Below are 13,633 nucleotides of genomic sequence, written 5' to 3'. Positions count from 1 at the left end.
ACACATTGGATTGCACAAGCATTTATTAAGCAATTTTATGTGTACTTTTCTGTATGAAGTACTGGGGATATAGAATTCAGTAATTCCAGTTCAAAAAATGTCCCTGCCCTCAGGGGTTCACAGCCTGGTCTCCTGAGAGCAGAGAGAAGAGGAAGCTCAATACTTGCTAGGCAGGCCTTTGGGTCTGAAGTGATTGGGGTCTTTGCCACTCCGGCCCCATTTGTTGGCAGCCTGGTCAGCCCTCGAGTCCTCCGCTCCGTGGCCCGTGAGTCTCTGGATACCCTCTCTGGCATCGCTGTGATGGAGGCAGGCAAGGAGGAGATAGATCACCAGGCTGATGACCAACAGTCCACCCACCCATTGTCCCTTTCCCAAGGGTGGGCTCTGAGAGGAGCCCCGGAAGGCCAAGGAAGTGGGACTCAGCCCTCCTCAGCCCAGGCTGGGCATCTGCAGGCTGGATGAACAGCACCCTGAGAGGAAGGGCTGGGAGTCGTTCATTCTTAGCAATCACTCAGACCCTTACATGAAGCACAGAAACAGGGAAGGCAAGAAGAGGAGGGGCCACAGCCTCTACAGAAAAATTCCCTACAAGGAAGCTTGCCCTCTCCTGACTGTCCAAAGCAGTCAAAGTCTCCTCAACCATCCCTGGCAACACCAGGAATCTGCATTACCTGATGACTTTAGCAGCCCAGGCACCCCCAGGCCCCCTCTGAGCAGCATCATAGTTCCCCCGAGCGTGGAAGTATTTATCTGAATTTTTGAAATTGGCTTCTCTCATGTCAGAGTAGGCTCTCCACATGTCTTTAGACCCTGGAAAGAAAAGAAAATGATCAAGACAATCATGTCTTGGGAAAATAGAGGAATAAAAGATTTCCTTCCCACCGATTCTAAGATTTCAGCCTTTAACAAAGGCCTTGGAAATTATACTGGCTCGAAATGAATATTCCTTTACTTTTCACTTCCCTGGGTTAAGGTAATGAGAATCACACTTGTGGTATGTTTTATTCTGTTTGATTCCATTCTAAGTTCTGTTGCCACTTTTGCTTTTTTGTTTTGGTTTTTGTTTTGTTTTGTTTTGTTTTGTTTTGTTTTGTTTTGAGACAGAGTCTCGCTTTGTTGTCCAGGCTAGAGTGAGTGCCGTGGCGTCAGCCTAGCTCACAGCAACCTCAAACTCCTGGGCTCAAGTGATCCTTCTGCCTCAGCCTCCCGAGTAGCTGGGACTACAGGCATGCGCCACCATGCCCGGCTAATTTTATATATATATATCAGTTGGCCAATTAATTTCTTTCTATTTATAGTAGAGACGGGGTCTCGCTCTTGCTCAGGCTGGTTTTGAACTCCTGACCTTGAGCAATCCGCCCGCCTCGGCCTCCCAAGAGCTAGGATTACAGGCGTGAGCCACAGCGCCCGGCCTTTGGTTTTTGTTTTATAGAGACAGAGTCTCATTCTGTCACCCAGGCTGGAGTGCAGTGGCACAATCATGGCTCAGTGCAGCCTCAAACTCCTGGCCTCAAGCGATCTTCCCATCTCACCCTCCCAAAGTGAGGGATTACAGGCGTGAGCTACCATGTCCAGCCACTACTTTGATTTTGACTGTGTGTGATGCATGTAAAGAAGAAGTGGGAGATCTTTAAGGGATGTTTCATTATATAATGAACCTCTACATGAACAGACCCAAGGAACCTTCTAGCCAAGGCATGAGAGCACAGGGGATTCAGAGGGAGCCTGCAAGAGAAATTCATCCCTGTTGCAGAGTGAGGATGACTTGGTCCTGAGTACATCTTATTGTCGAGAATATATTTAAAATCTGGGAATCTGTAGAATTCAACCAGCAAGTAATAAAGGTGAGTTCTCCAAGACCTTTAAATAAACTGGATAATCAGATGCCAAAAAAGGGCAACTGACCCACTAGTTCGAAAACTTCGGTGTCCTCACCAATGAAATGGAGGAGTATTGCCTACCTCAGGGGTAGGCAGAAGAACTGAGATAATACATGTGTGATGCCTAGAACATTGTAGGTGCTCAAAATATTATCACTGCATTTCTTGGGCCCTTAGGAAGGGTAGGATAAAAAAATAAGGAAAAAAAGACTAAGCTAAGATGAAGAGCAGGGAGTTATGGACTAAAGGAATCTGATCAAGCTAGAATTAAATGAAAAAATTGTTTTTAATTTTCCTGATTAGGAAAGGGGGGAATCTAATGGCTTATATAATTTGTCTATGAAACAACATCCTCATTTTCTATATTTGTTATTTCTGGTGTTCAGATTGATACTTTCATGACATTTTTACTCCACTTATTCCCTCTGAATTACTGATTTAAGTGGCCCCTTAGAGTCCAGACTTGCTTAATAAGTATTTCCAAAATCTCTGGCACAGTTTATCACTGTGGCAGCAAAATCAGAAGTAGAGGTTCTCAATTTTCACTGTGCCAGGCAAATCAACTATAAATCAACTGAGGTGCTTAGTAAAGGGACGATTCCCAGGCTCCAGACCCAGAGATTGTGACTAGGAATTGGGGAGACCCAAGAATCTTCATTACACAAAGCACCCCAGGCCCCAGGTGATTCTCATGCAAGCAGTCCTAGAACAACCTTTTGAAAACCATTGACCTAAGGAATAAAAGATAGTTTTCGCTGAGTGTGTGAGAAATTAGATAGGATTAACAGCAAACTCTTAAAACTATTATTCAGAGACTATCACAGAAAAATAATAAAACCCTAAATTTAAAACTCTGAAAACAAAACTTTGCCACTTTACTATGGCTAGTGGGGTATATTACCCTTGCTATTGGTTTCCTGGCTGTGTCTCGGCCATAGCAGAACCACCATAAAATTAATTCACTGTGTCTTTCATTGTGGCAAGAGGAGCTAACATTGCCTTCCAAAGGCACCATATCTGGACTATTTGCTATTTCTCAGATAACGAACGGGATGTGTGTTCACAAAGCCCTCACTCTTGTGTAGGAAGCAGTAGAGTACCGTGTTTAGGAGCAAGGCTTGAGGAGCAAGACTAACTCAGTTAAATCCTGCTCTGCTTTGGAATTTTGGTAAGTCTCTTTGTGTCTCAGTTTCTCTGTTAAGGGATAATAGTGATGCCTACATCGCAGGATTAAAGGATGAAAATAATCATTTGTACGTGTAAAACTCTTAGAACAGTGCCCAGAACATACTAAAATCTCAGTTAATCTTGGTTGCTATTAATATGTGGATGGGAACTGTGTTGGCTCTGCTCGGCCTCCCTATGAACACCCCACACACGTTTGATACACCTGCTTCTTGGCTACGTGAAATACATAGAAATGAGCTGCCCCAGATTCCCCACTAGGGGGCAGTAGAGCCCCACTTGTATGAAGGGAACATGCGGCCCTGAATTCCACATCTCTCCAATACTCGTGCTGAAAAGATGCAGCCCAAACCTTATGTAGCCTCAAGCCTGGGGATCCTCATAGAAAAGCGTCAGAGCTGGCCAGAAAAGCACAGGAAACTACTATTAGGAAACTACTACCATGCTCTTTCTCCATCCATCTGTGGCTTCACTAGCACCTTGGCCCAATGGGGGTGTGGCCTCTGCTCAAGAGAATCCTGGGGGCAGCCAGGTACAGCCTCCTGCCCCATCGTTTGGTCCTCACCTTGCCCAGCTTCCTTGATGAATGATAACCATCTTTGGCCGCTGACACCCAGGACCAGGCAGAAGAAAATGATGCCAATGGAAAGCTTCATCCTGCTACAGAGTCAAGGAACACAAACAAGGATAATACACGTTTTGCTTTGGATTTTGTTTTTTCTAGTGTTGGCCTATCCTTCCCTTCAAAGAATAATCCTCACTCAATTTCATACACACACACATGCACACACACATATAGATAGATGATAGATGATAAATAGAATTTCAGAAGGTCTGTTTCTCCATTTCCATTTGTCTCATTGGAATCCCAGTGTGTGAAAGATTGCAATAGACCTTTAGTATAAACCTCTTTCCATTTCAATCATCTCCTATCAGCCTTAAAACCCAACTGTATATAGGAAGTTTGCAAAGGGGCCTTTGGAAATTTTGTGACCAGCATACCCCTCTGTAATACGAAAATCAAACAGTCAATAACCATTTGCAGAATGCCTGCTCTACCCATCACTGACTTCACACAGAAGAACACATGACAAATCCTTACCCTAAAAAGTACCCACATCTGCCAAATTCTAATTATTAGAATATTAGATTGAGGAAGGATGCAGAAAAAGCTGAGATGCAGCACAGGAATGCTGGTGCAGAAAGAATCTCCAAAGAGTAAAATTGCTGGAAAGTTCTAGCAACTCACCTTTGGCTGTTCGTTCCTGCTAAGGCCTCCGGTGAAGCTGAGCTACCGTTGCCGCCTGCTGGAGAGATGTGGCTGGTGCTATATATACTGACTCATTGCTAATGGACCAGACCTCTCTTCCCTCTTGCACAATCCCTCTTGGCCAGAACACAGCATGCTGAACACCAGGATTTTTCTTCATACGGAACTAATTTTTTCCCAGATTGTGCAATCTGGTAACTTACAGAAGCTATTTAGGGTTTTCTGCCCATGTCCAGTCTTGCTACTGATGGGCAAAATATCCCCACCCTCCATGCAATAATGTACTGACCATTTACTGCAAAGGGCAATCAATATCAGAAAAAGAGATCTGATTGTCTAAAGAATGTGAGAATACAGGGTAAATGAAACAGCTCACCTGGCTCCATTGCTCAGAATGAAGCTGGGACCCTAGGGACTCTAGGCTGTAGGCATAGGAAAGAAAGGAGGTAGTCAACCCAAGAAAATAAAACTTTCAGCACCAGAAAAGGGAGTCCTCTAGACTTAAGTGTATTCATGATCATTTGCTATTGAAAGTCATATGGCAGGTTATATTTGAAAGATGATATAATCCAGGAATGTTAAACTATAGCATAGAAATTTGCTACAAAGTCATGTAGAAATGATACATAATAAAGATGAGCAGCAAATGGCCCATAGCTGCTAAATTATCAGAATAGCAGATTCAGGGAGAAGTTAGAGAGAGCTGGGATGCAGCACAAGAACACTGGGAAGTGTGATGTTAGAGAACAGCTGTTTTAACCAGAAAAGCAATACCATGCTTTACTATGTGAGTTTAGTAAAATTATCTTGGGAAGAAATTTCATGCAGGTGCTATCAAGGGGAAGGAGTCCATGGTCCACTCACCTGTCCCATCCTTTCCCCTTCATGCAAAATGAAAATTTTAAAGACCGTTGAATTTCCCTAGAGAATAAAGGAGGATGCATGTATAACGTGGCAGAGATGATGAGGGAATCCAGAGGACATCAGATCTGGTCCTGCTCACAATGGAAACCTGGGTTGGAAGCCTGAAGAATGCAGTAGGGCAAGTAAGGCCCAGCCCAGGGAATACTAGCTCAGGATTTTGCCTGGAGTTTTTTTATTTTTTTTATTTTTTTTTATTTTTTTTGAGACAGAGTCTCACTTTGTTGCCCAGGCTAGAGTGAGTGCCATGGCGTCAGCCTAGCTCATAGCAACCTCAAACTCCTGGCTCAAGCAATCCTCCTGCCTCAGCCTCCCGAGTAGCTGGGACTACAGGCATTCGCCACCATGCCCGGCTAATTTTTTGTATATATATTAGTTGGCCAATTAATTTCTTTCTATTTTATAGTAGAGACGAGGTCTCGCTTTTGCTCAGGCTGGTTTCGAACTCCTGACCTCGAGCAATCCGCCCGCCTCGGCCTCCCAGAGAGCTAGGATTACAGGCGTGAGCCACCGCGCCCGGCCTTGCCTGGAGTTTTTGCTGGAAGAAGAAGAATGTGGGCAGTACATTGAAGATACTAGGGAAATAATCTCTAAGACTGTTGCAAGCAAATTATGGAGACTTGATAGCAGAGATCTTGGAAGGTAGCATATAACAGCCAGAAAGGAGGTGAGACTTGTGTTCAACTGGTAACCCAGAGAAAAACAAGGATGAAGGACTTCTAACTTTTGTTACAGGACTAGAGGAATTTTGAGTAGGATATCAGGAAGAGGAGCAGTGACCCAGGATGAAGCAGATCAGGCCAGGGTTACACCATGTGTGGGAATCATTATCACAGATGATAGCCTGCCAGAATTAGGAATTATGACTCTTTCTAGGTCTGGGCCTTATTTTAATTCCTTTAGGAATTAAAACAATGAGGTGAAAGTTTTAGGGCAAATAACTGTCAAAGTATTTCCCTGTCCATTTTGTTCTTATCCAAGGCAATGCTAAGCAACATGCAGATATTCCCTACACAACTTCTATTTCTTGGGAAAGGTGGGATTCCCTGTGGTCAGATTTAACTCTGAACCGGCTTGGCTCACTTGGTCCTAGGAATAGACAGGAACGTGGGAACAGGGAGGAGGAACGTTGTCAACCATCCACAGCCACTGGTCATGGTGTGCATGGGAGCACTTTTACAGGTCTTTCACAAGCTTTGCATGTTCTCCACCTTTGTTATTTAATGTATTCTGCCTTCTGGAAGGGACACTCAGTTCCTTCCAGTGCCATGCTGAGGACAATAACAATAGCGCCAGCCAACTATTTTCAATTGTTTCTCCTGAAAAAGAAAGATTTCCTGTCATGGTGATACCAGAACCTCCACACCTTAAAGGGATTTCCCAGCAGCCTCCTGTAAGTGACTGTGTCCTGGTTTGCACTAGATAGTCTCAGTGTTTATTGTCTAAACTTAATCATTAACAGTGGCCCTCCTTTCACTCTCAACAATGACCTGAAGTGAAGAATAAGTTAGATGGTGACCTCATTCTGATAGCCACATGTGACCAGACTGCTTGAGAGGCCCAAGAGGCCTCCACTTCTTTCTGTTAACAATTAGTTTAAGTAGAATAGGAGAACACTAAGACTTAAGTTCTATTAAGAACTGGAAAAACAAAAATTAAAAAGTCCAAAGGTCTACAGATATAAGAATGGCATCTCAGACCTAAGCCTCGGTCTTACAGAGCCAGCAAGAAAAATTTTATATTCCCCAAATACAAAATGAGGAAAATAATGGGTCCTGACCTTGTAGGATTGTTGTGAGGATTACATGATCAATGCTGACAGCGGCTTGGATTAGTTTGGGACACATGTAAAGCCCTTAATGAATTTTAGCTCTTCCAACTTAATCAAGAAAATGCATAATAATTTATACTTTGCAGAAGACAGGAAGGTTAATTAAAATATTATTACTAAGGCAACACATTAATAAGTAAGATTACCAATTAGAACTACAGTTTTTAATATCAAGATTTAATTTTATAAAACACAGCGACCTTCTTTGAAGTTTGGGTGTCTTTCAAAATTCCTTTGTTAGAAATAACTGTCGCAAGAATGTGTTTATGATGCAGAAAATCAGCAGCATTTCTGGCAGCCTCCAGAGAAGAGAGAATATTCCTTCTCATTTGCTGAGACTTCTTTCACCAGCGGTTATGAGGCCTGTAGTTTTTTAAGGCTAAGCCCTGGCATTTCCTGGAATTCCAGTAGGTAGTGCAGAGAAAGAGAGTGCAGGCTAGAGAAGCTCAAAACTTACCACAAAGAAAAGAAAAGGCCAAAGCAGAATTATTAGCAGATAGAATGTTGAGTATATAATCTTTTTCATCTAAAGTCGCCACTTTGTTATAGTGAAACAAAGCTTATTCAGAATTTTCATCTGCATGAGTTCCTTTTTCTCTTACTGTTCAGATTTCTCTTTCTAATATTAACTACTCATTTCATATCCAGATGAGAATGTATGTGGGCAACTTTTAAGTGTACAATTCATGTATTATTTAAAATATTACTGGCTTTAAAAATAATTGTTATGTCCAATATCATTAAAATACCTTTTTAAAAAGTTAAATCAAGAAAACCTTAGCTAAAAGAGTATGTTAGTGTGGTAGATAAAACAATGCCCTCCCCATCCCCTAAAAAAGATATTTACTTCCTAATCCTTGCAACCTGTGACTATGTTACTTTACATGGTAGAAAAAGAATTCAACACCACAGACCATTTCTTTCTCTACCTATTGAAACTATACATCATCCAACAACTGTCAATCTGATGGCAAAGTCATTGGAGGAGTACACATGCTTCTCCATGTCAAATCAAGGCAGAGAATGGGGCATCACTTAAAAAGTGACACTTGTGTGCAGCAACACACACACCAACTAAAAAATCAACAAATAATTTGGAAATTATTAGAATGATTTGAGATATGATGCGTGCTACAACCATATCTTTTGGTAAGCAATATTTTTTGTTGTTGTATTTTCTTTTGAGACAGAGTCTCACTCTGTTGCCCCGGCTAGAGTGCCATGGCATCAGCCTAGCTCACAGCAACCTCAAACTCCTGGGCTCAAGCAATCCTCCTGCCTCAGCCTCCCGGGTAGCTGGGACTACAGGCATGCGCCACCATGCCTGGCTAATTTTATATATATATATATATATATATATATATATATATATATATATTAGTTGTCCAGCTAATTTCCTTCTATTTTTTAGTAGAGACGGGGTCTTGCTCTTGTTCAGGATGGTCTCGAACTCCTGAGCTCAAAAGATCCTCCTGAGTCAGCCTCCCAGAGTGCTAGGATTACAAGCATGAGCCACCGCAGCCGGCTTGGTAAGCAGTTTTACATTTACGTATTTTTGTTTATATGGAGAATCAGTAGCACAAGTATTAAATTTAATATATTAACCTTTTATACATTAATTTATATTACTTTACTAGTTAAATTGTTTGGATTATTACCCCCACCGTGAGCTCCCCAAGCAATCCAAGAAATAAAACGTTGCTGATATCTCAGGAGCTCCTTGTGTTCCTCTCCCTGGCTGCACACTCCTCCCTGCTCTTTCTCCAAGGTAACGCTCCACCTAAACTTTGCCCTTATTGTTCCCTTGCTTTTTCAAAATTGTTTTTGTCCCATGTATGTATCCAGAAACAGCATACTATTTAGACATTTGTCTGGCTCTTAGCTTTCTGTAAACAGAATTATGTTGTATGATTCTCTGCTCACTGGCTTATTTCAATCAAAAATATGTTCTTTAGATATAGGCATGTTGATGTCTGTTATTTTCAATGCTGGATAGTATTCCAAAGTATGAATAGCTCATAACTTATTCAACATTGGGATTGATTCTTTTTGGCTATTACAAATGGTGTTTTAAACAACCTTGTACATGTCTCCTGATATAAGAGTTTCTATGGGTACAGACCCAGGAGTGGAATAGGCAATGATTGTGTTGAACTTTAGTTGATAATACCAAATTGTTTTTCCAAAATAACTGTACTAATATATATCCTCACCAGCAGTGAGTGAGTGGCCTCTTGCTCCATATTCTAGGCAATACTTACTTTTTATATCAAATTGGTGAGTGATAAATAGTATCACATTATAGTTTATATTTTCTTGATTATCGATGAGATTGACAATTTTTACACATTTATAAGCCATTTGTGCTTTCCCTTCTGTGAAATTTCTATTCATTTATTTTTCCCCCTTTTTATTGATGTATAGGAGTTTTTCATATACTGGATACAAAGGCTTTTGATTATGAATGTTGCAAATATCTGGCCCCAGTTTGTGGTTTTATTTTCACTCTATTGTCAGTTATTTTTTATGGAAGTAAATGTATTTTATATTTAACAAACTCACAATTCAACAAAATCATAGTTTACAGCCATGCACTAATTCTTTTTTAGTGCTTTATTCTTTCTGTTTATTCATTTTCTTAACACAGATCTATTTTTTCCTCAGGTTATGAAACTGGCAACTTTCAGAAACGTAGCAATTTGGGATTTTCTGTCTGTTTCCCCATCTCACTCTTGGTGAGGGAAGTAGGAACTTTATTCAGTTCTTTGATGACCAATTTCTACAGTCTATGTAAACACAGTGGTCATTTTATTTTCTCTAGAGACTTTTCTGAAAAAGCTAGCACTTTTTAAAGGATTAGAAGTTATGTTTTGCTTCTTTTCTTTCTCTCTAGGGAATTCACTGAAACTCTCAACTTAAATTCAAACATACACCTAGTAGTCTCTACCTTTTAGAAGCAGACTGCCCAGTGGTGTGCAAGAGCTGGCTCACACCGGCTTAGGAGAGCTGATTATTAAGTTTTCAGGGATTTTGCAAGCCAATTGTTAAGCTATTGGTAGTTGGAATAAATTCTGGAGGGAGAATATAAACCATGAGAATTGTCAAATACTATAAATCAGGGCTTTATTATTTTTTTCTGGACAGCCAGTTATTAAATATTTCTTAGTACATCGTTGGGATTGCCCCCTTCTAATTCAAAGTTCCACACATTCTTTCCTTTGTCCTTCTAGATATAGCCATACTAATCCTTGGGGAATGTGTCAAAGAACAAAATTTTAACAAATTGAGTTTTAAAGATCTAATTGCCTTTTATTAGCAATTCGTGAACCGGGCAGCATCCAGTCTACAAAGTAGAAAGTGTTACTGAGCAACGGCTCACTTCCAGATGTGCACAGAAGCCAATACTATGGCGCTGGCTTTAGAGAAAAGAAAGGCTTTTTGCAAGGCCAGCCAGCAAGGAGACAGGAGACATGGCTCAAACCTCTCTCCTTGTTTTAGGGTCCAGGGCGAGTTTGAAGGAGGTCAAAGGGCAAGAGAAAGTCTTAGGAGTGTCGGCATGGCAGAGTCTGATTGGTGGGCTTCAAATTTGGCCATTTGCAGTAAGGTGTGTTGAGGCAGATTTTAGCAATGGATTTTCTGGGCCGATGGACCCCTTGTTTCTTAGAGTTCTGGTGTTCAGGTTCTAGTCAAGTCCTGACCTTCTTGGTTTCACGGGGAGGAAATGTTTATTCCAGGTGTTGTTAGAGGTCAAAGTTTTTTTCTATTGTACATGACCAGGCTACAATACTTGCAGTTTTGCCTCTGTTATACCTACAAGATAATTCAGCATTTTGTTAGCAACAGAGTAGGGCCAATTTTAGCTGGAAAGGGATGGTGCTTTTCTCTTCTAATTCCTAGTAGAGGGTGCTGGGACACATTTTACTATGTTCTTCAGAAAGTCCCAGTGGGATTGAGCACCAATCATGTGGCCTTTACCTGTGGCCAGCCCTATAACATGTCCTAGCATCAGCCTCGCTCCCGTCTGTTTTACTCCCCCGTCTCTCACTCCTGATTCCCAAGGTCATTCCCAAGTAAAACATCTGCATGGCAGACTTTGGATCAGCTCTGTTTTCCAGAGAAGCCAGGCTAGGATTCGAGGGAAGGCAGTGGAGTGGGGAGAGGGTGCAGTGGGGGTGATTCTTCTATTGTTTGATTCTTCTATTGTCTGGCCTGTTATCCAAGTTAAGCGGAACCTCCATTAGAAGGAAGAATCAGTAGGTACCCAGCCATCATTGCAAGCTGGGTCATCTCTCTCCCCCCACAACCCACTTCCTTACCCTTCTATCACTCTGCTGTCCCCAGATCTCCACAGCTGAGCTCCCTGACCTCCCCACCTGCAGAGACAGCCCAACGCATGGCCTGGTGTATGAAGTGCTGAAGGGACCTCAGTCTGTAGTCTCTAAGAAATCCTCCAACTACAGTTTGGGGTTCTGGGGAGAATGGCACATCCACACTTATCCAATAGTGAGAGAGCCAAAGGCATTGCTTCTGATCAAGTAACTAATTTTACAGGAAATGAAGTATGACAGGGGCCCCACACTCATGAATTCACTGGTCTTAGCATGTTCCCTATGGTGCTAGAGTGGACAGGGCGTCTCCACTGCTGACCTTCTTGGCCTTGTTTAGTGTGTCACAGGTTCTGCAGTTAGACAAACCAGCCTGCTATCCTGGCTCTGCATCCATTACCTGTGTGACCTCAGAGAAGGTCCTAAACATGTACCTCTAAACTCAGTGTCTTCACCAAGAACTTCAAAGATTCTCTGTGACTTAGATCAAATAAAGCATGAGATATAGAGCATTGTCTTGCATTTGCAATAAAAAAAAATCAGCAACTATTATATTACTATTCACTGGCCTGCCATACCCTAGTAGAATTTGGAATGCCACCCGTGTGTGCTTCTTATTAGGCTCTTGTTAAATTGTGTTGTGTCAGCCGGGCACTGTGGCTCACGCCTGTAATCCTAGCACTCTGGGAGGTGAGGCAGGTGGATTGCTGGAGGTCAGGAGTTCGAAACCAGCCTGAGCAAGAGCAAGACCCCATCTCTACAATAAATAGAAAGAAATTAGTTGGCCTACTGATATATATAGAAAAAATTAGCCAGGCATGGTGGTGCATGCCTGTAGTCCCAGCTACTCAGGAGGCTGAAGGCAGCAGGATTGCTTGAGCCCAGGAGTTTGAGGTTGCTGTGAGCTAGGCTGACGCCATGGCACTCACTCTAGCTTGGGCAATAAAGCAAGACTCTGTCTCAAAAAAAAAAAAGAAAAACTTGTGTCTGTCTACATCTCTCACCTCCCCTTTAGAATAGTAAACATTGTCGAATGAATGGGAAGTTACACAGGAAAAGAGAAATGAAAGCATTTTTATGACCTGTAAATTATTGTTCAAATGTTAATTATGTTAAAGGGGCCTGCAGTCCAGCAGGGGAACTGACACCTGTGAAACCAGCTCTGAGGGGAGGGGTAAGATGACCCAGCAGATGTTACCCACGGTGCTTGGGAGCCACAAACTCTCTCCCAGAATGTGGGGTGTGGCTACTGGGAAGGTTCTTCCAGGGAGGAGAATTTTTGCCTGGATCTGAATTCAAAGTCAGTAGCATTAAAGAGGAGAGAGACTCATGTGAGAGCCATTCTTTAGGTAGAATAAAAAGAAACTGCTTAAAAATTAGTTCAGGAGTAGGGGCTAGAGTTGGTGGAGCCAGTGTATCCGTTGGCAGGTCTCTTGGGATTAGGATTCCCAAAGCCTAATGGGAACAGGCCAGTGAAGGACAAGGCCCAGAGGCAGAGAAGGGAGACAGACACCGCTGATTGGGCAGAGAAGAGATCCGGACACAAGGAGGCTGGGGACAGTAGCGACAACTAGAGAGGCCTCAGCATGACTGGCTGGTGAAGAAGTGGGCGGGTGAGAGGAGTGAGACACGTGACGTGTTGCTGCAGATAGAAGAGGGTTTACGTGAAGAATTATTGACATAAAGAATTATTAACGAGGCTGGGCACGGTGGCTCACGCCTGTAATCCTAGCTCTCTGGGAGGCCGAGGTGGGTGGATCGCTCAAGGTCAGGAGTTCAAAACCAGCCTGAGCAAGAGCGAGACACCGTCTCTACTATAAATAGAAAGAAATTAATAGGACAACTAATATATATATAGAAAAAGTTAGCCGGGCATGGTGGCGCATGCCTGTAGTCCCAGCTACTCGGGAAGCTGAGACAGCAGGATTGCTTGAGCCCAAGAGTCTGAGGTTGCTGTGAGCTAAGCTGATGCCACGGCACTCACTTAGCCTAGGCAACAAAGCGAGACTCTGTCTCAGAAAAAAAAAAAAAAAAAAAAAAAAAAGAATTATTAACTAGTACCAGGAAATTAGTGACTAAGGGATAAAGAAGACAGACAGGAAGAAATAAATTTGGGAAAGGACCTGTAACAAGGCTGGCATTTAGATCTTGTTGGAGGGTGTGTGGCTGCAGTCCATTGGTGGCAGAAAAAGGTTCCTGGGTGCCACAAGCAAAAGCTGAC

The 13,633-nt window shown here is 42.4% G+C and overlaps 1 protein-coding gene across 1 annotated transcript; it reads right to left on the bottom strand.

Annotated features, from left to right (window-relative positions):
* Positions 1–5: 5 nt before the first annotated feature.
* Positions 6–4,445, bottom strand: LOC105879971 (serum amyloid A-3 protein-like). The gene is made up of 4 exons (XM_012780645.3): positions 4,315–4,445; positions 3,631–3,725; positions 672–810; positions 6–295 (listed from the first exon to the last, which is right to left on the bottom strand). The coding sequence occupies exons 2-4, from the start codon at positions 3,719–3,721 to the stop codon at positions 157–159; spliced, it is 369 nt and encodes a 122-aa protein (XP_012636099.1). The 5' UTR covers positions 3,722–3,725; positions 4,315–4,445; the 3' UTR covers positions 6–156.
* Positions 4,446–13,633: the final 9,188 nt, after the last annotated feature.

The sequence above is a fragment of the Microcebus murinus genome, chromosome 4 (genome assembly GCF_040939455.1).
Source record: "Microcebus murinus isolate Inina chromosome 4, M.murinus_Inina_mat1.0, whole genome shotgun sequence".
Taxonomy (NCBI): Eukaryota; Metazoa; Chordata; class Mammalia; order Primates; family Cheirogaleidae; genus Microcebus; species Microcebus murinus.
This window is presented reverse-complemented; position numbering and strand designations above follow the sequence as displayed.